The sequence below is a fragment of the Miniopterus natalensis genome, chromosome 3, assembly GCF_054644295.1.
Source record: "Miniopterus natalensis isolate mMinNat1 chromosome 3, mMinNat1.hap1, whole genome shotgun sequence".
Taxonomy (NCBI): domain Eukaryota; kingdom Metazoa; phylum Chordata; class Mammalia; order Chiroptera; family Miniopteridae; genus Miniopterus; species Miniopterus natalensis.
Window position 1 is genome coordinate 89,333,656 of NC_142083.1, and position 19,867 is coordinate 89,353,522.

General features: G+C 45.5%; 1 protein-coding gene across 1 annotated transcript in view; it reads right to left on the bottom strand.

Moving 5' to 3' along the window:
• LOC107526816 (RNA binding fox-1 homolog 1) overlaps positions 1-12,030 on the bottom strand; it is a 180,058-nt gene extending 168,028 nt beyond the window's left edge. Inside the window, exon 1 of the mRNA XM_087815209.1 lies at positions 11,965-12,030. Within this exon, the coding sequence (XP_087671335.1) occupies positions 11,965-12,030 (66 nt within the window). The remainder of the gene's footprint in view (positions 1-11,964) is intronic.
• Between the last annotated feature and the right edge of the window lie 7,837 nt (positions 12,031-19,867).

Genomic DNA, 19,867 nt, shown 5'->3' on the forward strand with positions numbered 1-19,867 from the left:
ACTGTGTGTGTGTGTGTGTGTGTGTGTGTGAGATGTTCCTAAGGCCAATATGAAGCAGCCAATGAAAATTCAGGGCCTAATTTGGACAAAGATGGCACTCTGTGATATCCCCATTTTAAGTATCTCTGCAAAGTGCTGGACTTAGCTCAGCCTCATTAGTCAGTGCCTCCCCCACCCCCTGCCTTATTTTTTATAAGCACAGAGTATTATATAACAATTCGCCCTTCAGATCTAGCAAAACATGCAGTGTGATAATTACAGCAAGTCAAAAGAATTAAAAAAAAAAAAAAAAAGCACACCCTGAATTCAAATGCTTCCATTTCAGGAAACCTCTCTCTCTCTCCACCTCCACCCCCGTCCCCTGTAACTCTACTACCCTGCGCGCACACACACACACACACACACCCCAACAGCAGCAGCAGAAACGGCAATCCAGAGGCCTGAATTCTCCACGGTCTCAAGAGATGGGATCACACAGTCAGATAGAGACAGGATGAAGGGACAAAAAAAACACATTAGCAATTAAGCAGACCAAGTAGCTGCCTCTCCTATTGTGTGTGGTCAATTAGAGGTGACTTCAGCCCTCATATAATGATCGCAGGGCAGCAATGTCAGAATCCCTCCCATCTCCTCCGTCCTCACCACCAACATCCAAGAACCTCTTGGGTTAAAGCAACTTGAGTGCAGCCGAAACATTGTGACATACAGGGGAACAGAAATTTATATTCTCACAGCCGCTCACAGAGCTGGCTCATTTGTTTAGAGGGGACCGTAATTAGAATGCTCAGGATGACACACTGAAGAGAACGGAGCTTAGGCTAAGTTTAAAACATTTTACAAGTGGAAACATTCCCATCAGGCCTTTTCCTCCCCCGGAGTAATTGCTCCAAATGTCTGGGCCACGGGAAGCAGAAATGCAAAGCCACTTCTTTCTAACATGTTTTCGCAGCATTTGGGGCTGAGCGGGGTCTTTCTGTGCGGTGGCTGAATCACTATGCATGCGAAGTTAACCCTGTCCATCCTTAGCAAACCTGAGGCCATTTATTGTCACTTTCGCTCAGGGTTCACTTTTCCTCAAGGAAAATGCCCTGCTTCCTTTTGGGGGATACTTCCCCCCTCAGCCTAGTGCAGGTGTGGATGAGCCCTGCCTCCGTGACCCATAGAGAGAGTCACAAACGGGCCTGACTAGTCAAGGGGTTCCACTCGCACAGCCACAGGGATGTGGGTTCATGCCCAGCTATCTAAACCCTAGAGTTAAGCCCTAGTGACTCCAATGAGGCTTAATCCTGAGACTTCGCCAGAGTTTTGGGAGGAAGTTCTCTTTCAACGGTCATTGGCAGCTGTAAAACTACTGTAAACCTTGAGCTGCCAAGAGCTGTCTCTTGAAGAGGGTCTGCCTGGAAGCCCAGAAATTGAGAAATAGATCGACTGAGTCCCGTGACATTGTCTGAAGTCTTGGATCTAGCTTTACCTGCAGTTAGTAATGCCACTGCTTGTTTTAGCCCCTCAAATCAGTAACTGCCTTATTTTATTTGAGCTAATTTTCTGTTACTTACAACCCAAAGGGTCTTGATTAATACACACACACACACACACAAATCAAAAACAAAACACGCTGCTGTTTATGAGCCAAGTAGCACCCTTTTCTTCTACAGGGCCATGCAAGGAACATATCCTTGTGCACAGACATTCCATACGGAGGCCACTTCTTTCTGGCTGAGGAGAAGTCCCAGAAACTATAGGACCTTGAGAATCCTCCAAAGAGAAATTAACTGTGACAGATTCTACTTCTGCCCCAAGGTCTGTTTCAGCCTGCCCTCCCTTCCACCGGCTCATCTCCGAATTGAAAGAAACACTTATGAGAACTCCAGGTGTGGTCTTATCGGGGACATAAGGAGATGGCAGGAACAATGGTAGAGCGACATGGTCCCTAAGGACAAAGATTCTCTCCACCACCTCCAGCGGAAAACACCTTCATGGGAAACTGCCCACGTGGCCTTCCCTCACCGCAGAGCGGTCTCAGGAACAGTGACCCAGTCCCACAGGCTCCAGCAAAACTGTTCGGACTCTCTGCTGGGACCTGAGCTCTCTCTGTTTCAGAGAAAGAAGGGCCTGCCCTCAGGAAGTCCGTGGTCGCTCCATCTTTGCAACACCATCAAGTCTTCCCTTTCGCTGCCCCTGTGAGGAAAGCCTTCCTCTGCTCTCTAGCCTGGCTAGTCTCTACTTGTCTTTCAGGTCCCAGATCAAGAGCTCTCCTCCAGCAAGCCTTCATTGACGCTTAAACCTCACCAACTGCCTGCCTTCTATACTCCCTGAAGCTTGTGGCCACATCTCACATAATCTCAAGTCCTGCTATTGCCTGTTTGTTTGTTAGCATCATGGAGGCAGAAGACTATCACAGTCTCTATTCCATCTCCAGCATGCTAGCTGCAAATTAGGAATTTACAAAGGTTTGCTAAGTGGCTGCACCTTAACTAATGAACTCTGGGCCCTGTAAAGTTTAATTTGGCAATGGGAGGTAGTTGGGGGGATAGAAGGTGACGAGTTGCAAATGACCCATGGGGAAATTCTGGCCCACTCCTTGTTTGCGTAAATAAAGTTTTATTAGGGCACAGCCACATTCACTGTGCCATGGTGGCAGAGTTGGGTCGTTCAGACAGATACCTTATGGCCCCCAAAGCCTAAACAATTTAACTATATGACTCTTTGCAAAAAAAGTTTTCTACTCTCTGTGACAGAATATCATTAAATAGGCCCATGGCAATTCAGAAGCCGGGCTTGCATAAATAGGGTGGAAAATAAAGCTGCAATAAAGCAGAGAGAGAAAAGGGGCGCATTCTCTCTGAACCAAGGAAGGATGGCTCAGCGAGACTTGGAGATGGCCAGTGCTGAGGATGGTGCAGAAGGGTGAGTGGGAATGTTTTTTCAAACTTGCTTTCATCACAAGCTCTCTGAGTTGTAAACATGTACACATGTAGGCTTGAAACCCAGCACAAGTGGGCTTAGGAAGGGGAAGATCTGTGATGGCCTCAGGCTCCTGGGCTCCACCTGAAAGGCATCTCCTTCACTTCAGCAATGTGCTCAGAACACAAACTGAGTGACGTCTCCTTCAGGCCAATGGGTGCTGGGTGCTTCATATCAGTTATTACACAGAGGAAATTATCTCCCAAGGGACGTTTGGCAATGACTAGAGACATTTTTGTTTATCACAACTTGGGAGGAGGGTTGCTACTGGCATCTCATGTGTGGAGACCAGGGATGTTGCTAACATCTTACAACGCACAGGCCAGTCCCACCACCAAGTATTATTTGGCCCTAAATGTTAATCGTGAGGCTGTCTAGAATCCATGCCTGGCATGCACTGCATCTCTAACCCCACTTGATTTTATTGTTAAGTATATTGCAACACAGGACTGGTAAACAAGTTCACAAGTCAGAGCCACAGGTAGCTCTTTGGGAAGCCAGGAGCTGAACTAGAGGTCACGCTATCCTGCACCTAGGTGCCTCTCATTGGCAGCACTATCACCTGGTGGGGAGGTTCGTTCCTGTTTTTAAATAAATAGGCCTCTCTCTGTCACACACACACCGTGGCCTCATGACCTGGTGGTGTGTTATACCCTGCAGGGAAGTCAGGTGCTGAGGAATTTAATTCAAAGATGCCAGTGTTCCATCAGCCAGACCAAATGTTAGAGCTCCAACCCGGATAACTTCTGCCATCTCAATCCCAAGGCTTTGATTCAGAAGGCGCCAAGGTCACCTTAGGAAAAGCAAGGCCCAGCTGGGGGCACCCCTGGAGCCAGGACAAACCATCACCTCTACCAAACCTGTGGCATCTGGTAAACCAAGTGCTGGGACCATGTCTGTGGTCACCAAGGCACATGCAGGTACATTCAGGTTGACAGGGCTCTGATTGTTCTCCTGTTCCTGGAGCTCTCAAACAGATGTTGGTGGGACCCCCCACAGTTACTTATTAACACCGACAGCAGTTCCAGGGAGACCCTAATTAATATTCCCACCCTTTGCACTTTGGGCTAATTACAGCTAATATTTAATTAAGATCATTCTACCTCCCATGGAATTATTTTTCACCTTCAAATGGCTTCAGGGATGCCTTTCTTTCCTCCCCAGTGATGTTCCTGGATTCTTGGCATGGCTGAGATGTGTGTTCTGGAAAAATACACTCACATTAAGGGCACCTTTTCCATTCCAGGTCAGGGCAAACCATGGGCACATGAACAGGTTGAAAGCTGAAGCCAACTTCATGTAGGTGACAGTGACGAGCAAAATTATTTGGCACATTCTGGCTAGACATTCCCTCATTTGCAGAAGCTGCCTTCCCTCTTCTCCTCCAATGCCAACCCCCCGCCTTTCCCTAAATAAGCGAAACAATCACAGAGATTTGGTATTTGCAGAGTCAGGGTGCTGGTAGGGGTCCTGAGTTGACGGGGAGGATGATTCTGATTTGCACGTATCCCCCCACCTCACCGACCAAGTGCTTCAAGAGACCTTGCCAACCTGACATCTAATTTTCAGTGCCTGCACTTTCTTAGGTTGCTGCTAAATACACAAAAAGAGGGAGGAGCCTGCACCTGATATTTTAAAACCCAATAATGCTCCTGAAGGACCAGGTAGAAACTTGAAGTAAAGAGCATCATTTAGGATAAATTTAGAAGAAACTCCCTTGTCCTCACACACCAAACCTCAATTAGAGCAACTCATCAACGGCTAGATGATGTGGGACCTCCAGTTACTGAGAGCAAACGGATATTAAAATGCAACCAAGTCTGGTTCACCAAAGGAAAAAAAAAAAAAAAGCCATTTCAATTTAAATATTTTACTGAAGCATGAAATAGCCAGGATATTATTGCTATTTTAAGACAAACACCGTAATCTGTCTATTAGCACAGTGTGTCGGCTCTGTTGCGGGCAGGCGTTCAGAGGGCCGTTCCTCAGTCGCGTGGAGAAACTCCCTGGTCACCGAGACATCCTTGCGCTTCACCTTCTCTCCAAGGTGGGCTCAGGAGACGGAGTCAGAAAACCAAACAGGACCCCCCAATCCCCACCCCCAGATATCCCTCTTCTCCCATTCATTGCCCTGGGTGCTTTAATAGAGTAGTTTTAGAAAACTCATAAGAGAACAAAAGGTGGCAGCCCATTGGACTTGGCAAAATATTTTGGCTCAACATCTAATGCAAACCACATTTCCACCGAGAAATCGCTGGTACGTGGCTGGGCACGGAAGGGGTTCATTCTTTTCAATGTGGCTGCCTGACTTTCCATGGGGGGGGGTCGCGGGTGGGGGAGTGGCTGTTTTCATAGCTGCCTAGACGGACTGTAAAATAACGAAAGGATTTTCCTGTGTGTGAGCGTGTGTGTTTCCCCAGCTTTAACAGTCAGACTTCCTGGACACCTTCTCCCCTTTTGCTCCTGGAATTCATTTGTTTCCAGCCCGCATCTTGCCCTGAAAACCCTCTTCTGGCCTCAACGCAGCCCTTCTAATGAAGACATGCACAGCCCTAATGAAGCAGCTCCTTGCATCTGTCCAGGCAGCCAAGGAAAGCAGCCGCTCCGCCACGGGACCCCGGCCACTGAGACTCGCTGGAGGGCACCCTCCACTCCTGGCTGCCCACGAGCTCCAGCCTGGCTGACAGTTTGTTTCCCTTCAGTTTAGTGGCTGCTCTGTTCTACTTCTCTGGCAAGGAATCTCGCCCATTCAAAGAACACCTCCAGCGCCCAAATAAAAGAAGTTGCATGGTGCCCCCGGGGGGGCACTGAAACAAAGCAGAGATATGCAGAATTACACCAGTCACCTGCTAGGTCTCAGGCCCGCTCAGTGCCACCCAGCAAGCAGACAGGCGGCCGACACACACATACTCGCGGCTGAAATCCTCTCCTCCACCCGGCGCGATTCAAGGCGCAGACCGGGCGTCGCAGAGAGCGACAGAGGCTCGACCGCAAGGACAGACTGCAGCTTAAGGCAAATCACAATTGGGAGGGGAAAAAATAAAACGGGAAAAAAATATACCTGCCGCACCATCCTGCTCGCTTTTTCCTCCATAAACTTAGCAGCTGTCCTAGACCCAGCGCTCAGAGCAGCTGCTCAGAGCGAGCCTCAGCTCGGCGCCCGGTGTGCGCGCTGCCGGGGTGGGGACGGCCCGGGTGTGCGGGAGGGGGAGCTGAAGCCGCCCGGCTGACCTCCCCCTCAACATCTGACTGCTCCCCAAACCAAGCCCAGATGGGCCGCTTTCCGCCAGCGGGGCCGGCCCATCAATCACCGCTCGCTCCTCCCGTGGCTCCTGCTCGGCTTCAGAGCGCACGCGGAGCGGAGCCGAGCGAGCGAGCAGAGATCCCGGCGTGCAGGAGGGAAACAATACCCACGGACACACCCGCCACAGCGCCCGGCACTCGCTGCACGAATAGCTGTTTAAAAAGCATTAGAAATGCTGGCCTATGCATGGCCCCGAGCTGGCACTTTTCGTCGCTAAGCTAAACAGACGGCATGCAGAGTTACAGAAGCCACCGGGGAGCTTGCTGCTGTCCCATTTGGTTTTCGATTTTTAGGAGGGGGGCACGTCGGGGTAGCGAGGGGAGACAGAGGAGGGCTGAAACAAGAGCTCAGAGAGACAAAGGGACGGCTAGAGGTAAAGTGACAAAAATACCGTGAGACCGCTGGGCAGGAATTTATAACCGAGCTGCAGGATTACTTGGGAAGCGGCCTTAGCACCTGCCACTGACAGTCGTGTGGAGGGCTTGGAGACCCAGCTCCTCTGCAAACCCGCTGTGTGACCTGGGCGAGTTGTGGCGATAAACTGGGCTCCAGTTTTTGTTTCTTACGTTTAATGGAGATAGTGATGAGCGACTTCATGGGGTGATTGTGAGGATCAGAAAAAAAAATCACAGCAAAACAGACACAGGGGCCTGGCTCAAAGTATCACTCTATATCCACATTCACTCATTACATTCAATAAAATGATGGGCCAAGTTCAAGACCATCTTGGTCCCTATGAGATATACAGTCAAGAGAGACAGCAGGCTCCCAAGAAAGGTGCCCACAGACGACCACCAAGCCCCAGTGCTGATAAAATGCCATGAAGGAGACGTACAGGGGTCCTGCTCTCTCCTCTTCTTAAACTTTTGTCTCTCCCTACCGAGCTCATTGTTTTTTCTTCTCTCTCAATGAGCAAAAATAAAACCTAGTACAAAACATCCTCAGTGATCTCAATGCCAAATGCTGCCTCTTTATTTAAAGCTACCAATACTTTGTTCTTCCATTATTATTAAAAGTAAAACAACCAGAGTGAAATGTCAAAACAGTTTCAGTTTTTATTTGGCCGCATCTTTCTTGCTCGTCAAGGGAGATGTTTCAAGAGTCCCACCTCCCCTCCCCTGGACAGCTGCTTATCGCCGAGATGCCTGGCTAGGAAAGGAGAGCTCTTGCTACCCTGGAGGGGATGGATGGGGTTTCTGAAGTGATTAAACTTGTAATTAAATTGTGTAACAGAGGAAGAGGTGAGGGCAGAAGAGGCTGCCTGGAAAAATTCAACTCTCCTGCTGGTCTGTCTGGGGTACCAATTCAGGTCATTCCTGGGTGATTTGTTTTTTAATTCCAGTTCCCTAGGGTTGGAAAGAAAATCTGGATAAATGGTATTTGTGCCATCCTTCCAATTCCATTTCCAATCACATCACGCTGCGGGGATATGGCTCAGGCAGGATTAGATAAGCACTGTCTCAGGTTCCTTACAGGGACGTGTCAGCTCCCTCTCCGGGCTGCACAACCTCAGAAGACCACAGCCCCTTCCTTGCCCAGCTCCAGCCCAACGTGTGGACTCAGCGGTCACTCTCACGAGCCATAAGCTTTTGTCCTGTGCTTACTGATAACTGAAAAGCCAACCTTCTGTCCTTCAACCTAAACTATAGGGGTCTTGTTTTCTCCTAGAAAAGCAAGAGGGACAGACCAAGACAGAAAAATTCCCTGGTGAAGGATGTTCTTGGGAGTAATGGAGAAAATACTAAAACAAATAAACACCCCCGCCCCTCACTAAACAGAGAAGAACATTTCAGGTGGAAACAATCAGAAGCAATACGATGCTGATCCTTAGCCAGCGGACCATCAGACCACATGGGGTAGTCTCATAAAATAATCAGATACCAGGACTCAACCCCCAGTCCCACTGGCTTAAAATCTCCAAGGGTGGGATCTGGGCTCTGTGTAAAGGTGACCCCGGTCATTCGGATAAACAATCCTGAGGGAAATTTTTCTGCTTCAGTCAAACTATAGGTGTGACCCCTTGGGATGTAAAACCCATGTAGGGGGCGATCACACCAGCACTTAAAAAATGAAATAAACTACACCGCACTGAAAAAGAATGGAATAGAATAGTAAGAGTATTATTTCATGAAACTGTTATTTGGATGAACTGGGTTGCAATGTAAAATCTTTTATGGATTGCTGTAGAAGAAATAAAATTAAAAATACTAGGCTAGGTGATTTGCAGTGTTTGTTATTATCTTTTCCTAGCGCAGTGACTATGGGACCAAATGTTGGGAAGTCAGGAGCATAAGGGTGGAGCAACTGGCAAGTCATTCAACTTCAATGCACCCTGGTTTCCTCATCTGTTAATGTAAATAATAGTATACGTTCTGCTCCCCGATACGTCTCTTGTGATGGTTGAAGAGGAACTCTACAGAAATGTGTTTTGTAATCTAGAAAGTCCTGTGAGGGCATACGTCCTATTGTGAGGATGAAATTAGTCCCCAGTCTGGTTCAGCAAAGTGTTCCCTCTGGAGAACACAAGGGACAGCGTGTTGGATTCTCATGGACTGTGAGCCAGGTGCTGTGCCGGGCACTTCAATCCTCACAACCACCCCTGTGAGACAGATATTATGGTCCCTTTTAAAGATACGAAAACTGAAGCTCCAAACAAGTGAAAACATATTTTCCACCAGGAGATCTCATAACTTAATTAAGTGGCAGAATTATAACGTGAATAATTTGGACTTATTGAAGAATTTCTGTCACTGAATTCATAGATCAAGATGGAAATGATAACGATGATGATGATGAAAAAGATCAAGATGGTGATAGATGGCGGTGATGATGGTGTGGTGGTGATGGTGGTGATGGTGATGATGATGGCTGTGGTGGTGATGGTGGTGGTGATGGTGATGGTGGTGGTGGTGATGGTGGTGGTGATGGTGATGGTGGTGGTGATGGTGGTGGTGATGGTGATGGTGGTGGTGATGATGATGGTGGTGGTAGCGATGATGATGAAGATGGTGATTTATAAGAAACCTTTTCTTGAGTACTAACTTTGTACCAGTCATTGCTCTAAGCACCGAGGATAGTAATTTCAACAAAGCAGGCCTACCTACATTACCTCATTTAGCAAGAACCCAGTGTGGTACAGACTGCCAGTCCCCTTTCAAGGGTGATGCAGTTACTGCCTCAAACTCATACAACTAGTAAGTTCAAGTTACCCAAATCCTTCAGGCTCCTAAGCTCTAGATCCTGAAATACTTGTAGGTGGGTTCATATCTGACCTCAATTAGGTAAACACACAAACCCTTGTTTCCTAACTGCACCGGCTTACAGAAAAGCATGTTTTGAACCAAGAACGCTGGGGTTGCTCTGAGGCCAACAAACAAATCGCATAGATAATAAGAATCCCCGTCACAGATTCAAGTGAAAGCAATTTGTTTCCTTTCGCTTTCCCGGCCTTGACAGGGAAGCAGAGGGAGAGAGGCCAGAAGCCCTCTTGCTGTGGCTGACAGGCACCAGCCCCCGAGATGCAAACTGGCTGAGTGGGTGGCAGGCTTGCAGCAAGTGTTCCAGCCTGACTTTCCATGTGGAGTCACAGAAGGCGACGCAGGGGCTGTTTTTCTCAACTCCTCAAAAGTTAGTGACTATCAAATATTTATGGCGCTTTGTGCAAGTCAGGAGCCTTCCTGTGGTTGCTTATGAGGTGATACTTCCAAAGGGAGACAACTGTGCTTGTCTCTTAGAAAGTTAGCAGACCCTGGAGAAGGTGATGTTCCCAACCCCCAGCATGGGCACTTAAGGAGATGGGTTTTCTCGTCTCGCTCACCATCCTCCCAGGGGCTCTGAGGGCCCTGGCTTATCCTTTAAAACACTAGTTAAACTTTAACATTATACACATTTTGATTTTGACGTTATATATATGTTTACATTACAGATACATATATATATATTTTTAAATATATCTTTATTGATTTCAGAGGGAGGAAAGGAGAGGGAGAGAGAGATAGAAACATCAATGATGAGAGAGTCATTGATCGAGCCCACAACCCGGGCATGTGCCCTGATGGGGAATCGAACCCTGATCGCCTGGATCCTAGATCAATGCTCAACCGCTGAGCCATGCCCGGCCGGGGAGATTACAGATATTTTAATGTCTGTCTCCAACTAGACTGTAAACTCCATGAGGACAGAAACCTCTATTTTTCTCATCACTGTTGCCTCAAGTATTTTAAAGAGTGGCACGCACACACAATCAAAATGTTTTCCTGAATGAAAAACAAATCCCCAAGCTGGTCTCTTTATGCCTATTAGCATCAAGAAATATCCTGACTCACCCTTCACCTCAGGGAGCTGAGAAACAAGGTTAAACCATTCAAGGTTGCTCTGCACTGTTGAAAAAATACCCCGCATTGGACTATCCCGGTGTTGCACTGAAGGGCTTCTTGTTGGAAAGTTATGCAGGCAGGGCTCCGCCTACTTGTACATGAAATAGCTATAGATGCCGTGTTATTTCTTATTATTAATTAAAAGTGATAGCCAGAGCTGTGGCTATGGATTGAGTTCATTCTAAGGATCAGCCTACTGTATATATCACTATAGATATAGTTCCTGAAGTTAGATTTTATATATATTATTTTTTATGAAGTTAGTTTTAATGACATTTTTATCCCAACCATTTCCCAGAATAGGAAGTAAGATGTCTTGAAGGTAGTAAGCGGCAGATGTAGATTGCAATCCCAGGTCTTTCTCCAAAGCTGAGGTCCTTTCGAGTAAGCCCTGATTGATCTCTTTGTTGGCTAAGAGGAAGGGTGATATTTTTAAGGGTTACAGTAGAACAATTCAATCACCAAATATTTTCTGACAAATCTCTGAAGTATCCTAGTGAAAGTTGGAGATTATCAAGAAGGTGTGAGGTCTTGTTCCTGCTATTGCAAGATCCAGGACCTCAAGGCGATTAGTGGTGTTCATGATGATGGTGATTATAAGGTTATTGATAACAACAGTAATATAACTAAAAGGGCTCTCAACACGCGCTTTCCACTGCCCCAAATGTTCTATAAACGTAACGCCTTCAACGAAGCCCACACCCCATAATGGGGACACAATCATTATCTTCATTTTATAGATGGGGGGTTTTGAAAGGATACCAAAATAACCTGAAGTCGCCCTAAGTGTGGAAGATGAAGCTCACATTTGTACCGATCCAATTCTGACCCCAAGCAGGGAATTGAAAATAATTCAGAGGAAGTTCCAAGTTCTCCGAATGCTAACCTCTTGGGTAACCACAGTCTACTCTCGAAACCAGAAATGGGCATGGGGTGGCCGCTGCCCCCCGTGGCTGTGAGCACAGGGAGGGGACAGGACAGCAGATGAGCCGCTGTGAGTACAGTGCCATCGACACCATTGTCCTGGTCATCGCCGTGTCTCCCGGAGGGACAGCCGGAGCTGCCCGCCACTGTCGGGAGCACGGCGCTGTGGGGAGGAGAGTCCATGAGCTAGCAGGGACTGGCCGAGCAAATGGGTGGTTGCAAAAAGTGTTGTCCTAGGGGAAGGGACAGACCCACGCGCTTTCAACTAGATTCCAGGAGGGAGTCTCCGCGTCTTGGGTGCGGAGGAAGCCCTCAGTCTTGAGCAGGCTTCCACTTTCCTAATCTCCCTTCACAGCCAGTTATTTCCTAAAGAAGCGAAGAATGCTGTCGCCCCACCATCCCCACCAGGGCAACATCGGTGTCAAACGTATATTCGAGATGCATTTCAATGACTTGCGCCATTGCTAACGCGGCCACGCTTAGCCAGGCCCGCAACTGGAAGAGGAAGGATTTTCTTCCCTTAGATCGCTCCTTCGCAGTGACCCCGCAGGTAGGATTTGGGTTAGTATCACTGTGCTCCCTACTCCATCACAGCTATCCAGAGGATTCTCTGCCTGCTTCCCAAGTAGGAAATGGATAGAGTTAATAGGAGGCACCTTTCTCGGTAAGAGAGGAGGTCACTATACATACAGACGGCGCCTGGCAGCCTGGAGAGGTACTGGCTCCACTGTGGATGCTGCTGAGTGAAGCATCCCACTGAACGTCACCAAAGGTCTGCCACTAGATTTAAAAAAATGGGAGCAGTAAGTCACACTGCTGGGAAGAATCATACTCTCCCCATGGAATGATACAGACAATGAAATGTTCTGGCAAAGGGAAAAGTAAACGTTAAAGATACAAATGAGTGCAAGGAGATACCATTATCTTGTATGCGGATGGATTCGGAGTTATTTCCTCTCATACCACTTTATGAAAACTGAGTTTTCTACCCATCAAGAAAGTTTATGTCCCAGTGCCACCCATCAACATTTCTTTTCTTTCATCTTCGGTCCCTTCTCAAAGCTGGATGCCTAAACGCAGCCGACCCAACCTCAGGGCCTTGAGGACACGTGACACAGTTTAGATACAGAAGCGACCCACCATCCGCATTATGATTTACAGAACCAACCACTTGAGTGTATTTCCAATTATGCAGTTTCCTCACATGATTACCGTAGGCCTCTTGGGAGACGGTAAACTCCTCAAGGGCAGGTACTGGAGGTATTCATTTTTAGCATTTCCCTCTTTTCCTGCTGTAGTTTGTAATCAGGTGTTTGACATGATAAATGTCTGTTGGCTTGCATTCGCCTCACTTGTAGAATGATGTCTAATCTGGTTACTGCAACAGGCAAAGATGATAAAAAATGACCTTGTCTTTCATTGTGCGTTGCATAAGTTTTAGCCTCTAATAGTTTGCCAACTGAAAGAAAAAAAAAAAAAAGGCTGTCATAAAATAAATGATACTTGGACTTGGAGGAAATGAAATTAGGAGAGATTGCCAGAAAGCAAGGGCAATGAACTATTCAAATAGGCAAGAACTTGATACCCAGGCAATTGTTTCAGAGGCTAAGTATTGGACATCTTCTGGATGGCAGGTGCTGTGCAAGCTCAGGGGCTACAGTGGTGTCGAGAATAAACGTGCCCCAGGTCGCTCGGTAGCGACAGCTGGCAGGAGTCACAGGACGGACCAGGAATTTACAGTTCAATAGATATATGCCATGAGAAGAGGAATGGAAAGGCCTAAAGGGGCTCACCTATCCCCTATTGTTTATCGAGGAAGGTAACTGATGTCTAAGCTGAGAGCTGGAGGGTGAGCGGGAAATAACCAGGTGTAGAAACACGTTGACAAAACAATATATGGAAAGGCCGGTTGTACTGTTGCGGGAGGAGGAATAGCTCATACTCAGGATGGCAGAATCAATGAAAAAGAGGTTTTTAAAAAAAGTGACAAGACTATTTTCAGAGCCACAGGACCTATACAAATAGAGAGCTGACATAGAGACCTGCAGGCCACCGGACTGTCAGACCCCTGAGGGCAGAGACTCAGGTCTGCCTTATTTAGGCCCGGGTTCCTGGCGCTATTAGCGTGGCCTGCACAGCGTAGATGCTCAACAATTATTTCCTGTTAAATCAAAGAATAAACGCAATGATGACAGAGACCAGGATGAAACTAGTCAAGGGAAGAAAGAGAGGGATCTGATCATTTAAACTGCATCCTTGACATTACCTTTTCCCTGGGAGCAACTCAAATGCTTGAAACGGAAGAAATAAAGAGGAAACAGGTGGTGAATTTACGTGAATCAATAGAACAGAGAGAGGCTCGTTACCCTTCTCGTTACCATCCTCGTTACCATCACGACAGCTTAGCCAAGGACAGGGCAGAGAAGTTACTAGGACACTTGCCTCCTATCGGCTTGAGTCCTGCATACATGTTGGGAGGTAGGTAGGATGGGCACCATTCATGCACATTTACAAGGCAGAAAGCTAAGGTCCAGGGAAGTCAAGAACATGCTTACGTTCAGAGAGATAATAAATGTTCTAGCTGGGATTTGAACTCTAGGAATATTTCCATTGAACCCCACTGTTTCCTAAGTTTTCCATTCATATGACCCAACACCTCTAGCTACATCAATAGGCTGGATTGCGTGATGCATTTCTGGGTTTCCTCCATCCCTATTTCATATATGAGAATAATAAAAATAAATGTGAGCATTATGACAACTGAAATTCTTATCAGAACAAAGGGAAATAAAATTTCATTGGCCTTATAAATTCAATATAATCCAACTAAGCTTAAGCATGCCAGTATAGAAGTTAATACTTTAAAAAACATTAAGGCCAGAGGGATTGAAACCCAAGCGCTCCATCTTCCTAAGTGAAGTCAAGTTTAATAACTGGCCCTTTACTAATGCAGGGGTTTCTGAGCCCTTCGTCCTCAACTGAAGTACCACTTGAGACTGGAGAACCTTGAATTCTTTACTTAGGTTTCATCGACACGTAAGGATTATTTTTCTGTAGCTCAGGGTGTGTGATATTTTAAGGAAGACCCAGAGTGAATGCTGAGCTCGCTGCGAGGGTCACACACTTTGGATGAGAGCAGAGCCAGACTCACAGAAAACAGAAGAGTTTTCGTGACGTGTCAAACTGGATCCGAGCAAGACGGTGGGTCCTCAGAAATACGGGAGAAATTTGCCTTAATTATACAAAAGAGAACTAGCCTAGTGGTGAGAAATTTTATTCATTTATCAATCATGTGGGTGTCTAGCCATATAAAGTGTGTGACCACTCTATATGCAACTTAAGACATTCACATTAATTTATCCAAACAACTCCAGGGCAGCTATAGCTAAGAAACTGAGGCTGATGGAAGTTAAGTGAGTTTAATTCAAAAGGCCTGCAAGGAATAGCCTTAAAACACCTTGATTGTGAAGCCTGCATTTTTGCAGTATGTAAGTGCCCAATGGCGTCACTCATCCCCTTTACTAAGTGGGCCCCAGTTTTCTTGTTTGACCTTTAACATGCCCATCTTTTTTCAGGCAGCATGGAATATTCTTAGAACCCACCTGAACGAGACAAGGTTGTCTTTACATTCAAGTATTACTGACTCTTGTATCTGACTTAAGTTTATTGGACACCTACTGTTACAGGTTTAATTGTGTCCCACCCACTTCCCCCAAATTCAAATGTGACCTTATTTGGGAAGGGAGTAATTGCAAACATAATTAGTTAAGTAAAAGTGAGGTCATACTAGAATAAGGTGGGCCCTTATCCATTATGGCTGTTCTTCTAAAAGGGAGAAATTTGGACACAGGCATGCAAGCAAGAACACCATGTGGAGATGAAGACAGAGATTTGGCGATGCTTCTACCACCAAGGAACGTCAAAGATTGCCAGCAAACAACCAAAGGAAGGAGACAGTCGTGGAAGAGATTTCCCCTCACAACTCTCAACCCTGCCAACCCTGCCAACACCTTGGTCTTAAACTTCTGGCCTCCAGACCTCTGAGACAATGAAGTTCTGTTACTTAAACCATCCAGTTTGTGGTACTTTGCTATGGCAGTCCTGAGAAAATGAGACACGTACTATGTACTGGCCACTGGAGACACAGTGTTAAGCAAAGTCACTCCCTACCTCATGGAGCTTAGAATCCAGTGAAAGAAATTCAGCCCCCAGGGAAACCAGCTAAGAATGATGTGAGATCTCAGCCTCTTACTCCAGGCCTTACACTTAGAAGCAAGTTGGGGCATGTAACATTTTCATGCAACTTCATTCTTGCTCTGTGAAGCAGATTTTGTGATCCCAGGGGGAGACGTTTAAGAACTTGGGATATCTGCCCAGGACTTTGGTTCCACCCTGGGCTGTCCTAAAGTAGTGAACACCGAGCAGTTGAGATGTGGCTAGTCCCAAACAAGGTGTGTTGTGTGTGTAAAATACACACTTTATTTTAGATATGCAGTGCAAAGAAAAGAATGTAGACTATCTTCTAAATAGTTTTGTTTGGATCACATGTTGAAATGATAGTTTGTACGTACTGAGTTAAATAAAATATTCTTGGTTCTATACTGAGACAGATAGATTGGGTTGAATAAAACCTTGAGATTCAATTCACTTGTTTCTTTTTACTTTGTTTAATGTGGCTACCGGAAATTGTGTTTTAAACCTACATACGTGGCTCATATCATTGTATTTCTGTTGGGCAGTGCTGGTGACACACACTGGTTCGAAGGTCATAGGGTTGGATCCACGATGACCATTGACCATCCATGATGGGCAGAGCTGGGATTGAACTCAGACAGCTGAAATTTGACGTCCCTGCTCCTTCACAATACCAACCTACCATCTTAGCACCAAAGGCAAAAAAAATCTTTAGAAACAGCTTCATGGATATGAATCCAGCAGAGGAAAGCTTAATTCCCACACCGCTTCCCTCCCATTCTTTGTGATGTTAAAATTCTTCACTTCACCTGACCCTTTCTGTACAATTTCAGCGTCAACCCCAAGAAAGCCTTCAGAGAAGGCCGCTTCTGAGTAGAACATAACTTTCACTTTATCGAACCCGACTAAGCTCCCGAGGCTCTGAGAATCTGTCTAAAGTACCTGTTTGGGGACAGGAGAGGTAAAAGGCTTTTAAAAGCTTGTTTTAACTGTGAGTGAAATCAACTGACTAATATTTACACTGGGCAGCTTTCTGCAAAGATGAAATAAACAGTCTACAAATAGCCTACAGAGCTCAGACACTCTCTGCGTGTGAGGTCAGGGAAGAGCCCTTGAACAGGCTTCGATGTGCAGGATGCTTGAGGCGTCAGCAGACAGTCCGAGCTAGATCTTGTTCTGCAAGGTTATCCATTGGAGATGCTGGGAAAGAAACTAGTTCCTTTTTTAAAATCTCACAGGCACATGGTAAGATGTCTTCTTTTCATTCATTCATTCATTCATTCATTCATTGAATCTTTCACTCACTCAAGATATATTTCTGGACTATGTTTTAGCCGCTGAGAGACACACTGGGGATACTTTTCATCTGTGCCTGGCCCCTAGTAGGCTCAGCATCAGCACTTTTTTTTTTTGCATTAATATAAAAAACATTCAGACATGAGAGTACAGTCCCTGCTCAAGTGGAGATTAGAATATAGATCAGGAGAGATACAGGAAAATCAATGATCAAAGTAAGTGTCGTGGGTTTTATAAGTCTAAATCCAAATTACTCTGGGAGCCAGAAAGGAAGAGCCTTCCAGTTGAGAGACGGAAGGTGCGTCGCATGCTTTGTGAGGGGTGCAGTGATCAAGGTGAGCCTTAAGGGAGACGCTGGGTGAGCTAGGTCGGAATCCAAAGCAGAGGGAAAGCATGACCGGCCACTGCAGGGCACCCAGGAACACAGGCTAAGTGTGCTTTGGGGACTTGGCAGGACTGGGAGCTAGCAATGAGGTTGAGGGCATATGAAGAACAGGGACTGACATGGAAAGTAGTCTGGATTTGCTCCTTTAAGTAACAGAAGTCACTGACGAATTCCAGGAACGGGAATGGCATGATCAGATCTGTGTTATAGAAAGGCCACTCTGGCCACTAAGTAGCCGATGCCTTGGAAAGAGAAGACAGGGAGGGAAGAGCGAAGATGACAGCAGTCATCCTTGAGAGAAATGACAAAGCAGGGGCAGAGACGGAATCAGAGGCGCACTCTCAGGGCGATTTCTTTGCATCGATAGGGATACCCATGGCTCTAATCTTATCTTTTGCATTCTTTCCTGTGTCCAGTGCAAAAGAATGGATTAAAAATTTTTTTTTATTTTAATAGGATTTGAAAGAACATCCCCTCACCCCCCAAAGATATTTGGGGCAATTACATAAAAAGAAATTGTTTTTGTGTCCTATAGTCTTTTCCATGAGAATGCTGAGGTGGTCAGGTTAAAAAAGGAAGCCTCAATAGGGATTACATTGTTGGGATATAAATACACTTAAGCAAGCCGAGGCCTACTTTGAACTTTAAATGGGACTAGTTCTTGAGCACATGCTAAAGGGTGGTAGAGAAAAAAAGATGATGATGGATGATGATGGCTGAAGATCATCATCATCATGGGGACTGGTTATAAAGCCCTTTACATACCCTGAGTGACTTCTACTCATTATCTCATTAAATTCTCAAAGGACTCTGAGGCATATATTACTATCCCCATTTAATAAGTGAAAAAACTGAGGTTCAAATCAAAGAATGACTTGTTCCCTGCCACAGTGCTAATAAGACCTAGAGCCAGAATATGAATCCAGCCTGGTGTCTTCCCACTACAGAAATTTATAGAATTTCTTGGGGATGTCCTTATTGGTTTCCCCTTTGTATGGAAGCCCTTATTAATCATCCAGAGAAATAAAAAATGAATTTAAATGAGCAATTTCAATGAGCTTCTGCTGGTTTTCTAAGAAAACATATAGGCTCTTTGAGAGAACAGAGCAAAAAATTTTTAAAAATGTGAGCATGACTCCTGACATTAAGGATCTGAAAGTCTGGGAGGGGGAACCTCTTGCTGAGCTCTAAAATGCAAGCCATCTCCAGGGTCAGCAGGTCTGCTGTCCAAAGTCTGGTTCTCCCTCTTACCAGGTGCATGACCTTGAGTTAGTAGCCTAACCTCTTTGTACTTTGGTTTCCCTCTATTATAATGGGGATACTAATAGCATATCATGAGGGGTTGTGCATGAAATAAAATAGCAATGCACACAAATTTTTCATTACCATACTTAAAATAAGTGTTCAATTTATATTTGTTGCAACCATTATGGTATCTGGGCTATGGTTGTTGCTATTGTTTTTTTAAAAGGGAAATAACCTGTATGACCGTGTACAGTGGGTAAAAATATTTCTCAGAAAAAAATAACCCACCAAAACCCAGCCTAGGAGGTAAGGAGTAGGTTGAGGGAACAGAGAATACATTTAAGTCATCATGCCCACAATTGCACAATGGGCTTAGAACACAACACACTAGCCCCCCAAGGTAGAAAGGACATACTGTTTAAGCCTCGAAAAAAACGTTCTAAGCTATGGAGATATTGTGCTGTCTACTATAGTAACTACTATAGCCACATGTGACTTTTGAGCACCTAAAACATAGATAATGTGATTAAGAAACTAAATATTAATTTTATTTAGTTTGAGTCCATTTAAATACCCACATGTAGCTAGTGACTGTTGTCTGGGTCAGGGCTGTTCTGGGATAGGCATCCATCAGTCCCCATGATGTCATCAGTAACATTTATTGTCTTAGGAAAACAAGGTTAAATAACAATAGAGGAAGGCATGATCTCTTAAACATAATCATTTAAGTACAGTCTCATAATTACAGTTACTAAGGCAAGAATGTTGGCCTAATGATTTTTTTAAAAGCAATTCAGCACCAAGGACAGAAACCCAAAGACTGGGGCCTCTTAGACTCTTTTCTGTTAATCTACAGTCTTTTTACTTGAAATTTTTTACAGATAACTTTTGCAGCATTCTGATTGGCGCATGAATCCCCAAGAACTGAATTTTATGCCTGTTTAGATTATGTTAGGAATCAGTGCCAAATGCAGAATGCAGACAAAATCATGCTGGGTAATCAGTTTATTGTAGGGCCTTTAGCCACCTTTTGGCATGGTAAGTTTAATGTGAAAATTGAGCTGGTTCCATAATATATAAGCATGAAACACAGGGTTCCAGTGCTAGGAAAGTGCAGCAAGTACACTGGGTAGAGTTTTCTTAGCCTGGGAATTAGTAACATAGACTCTATTCATTATA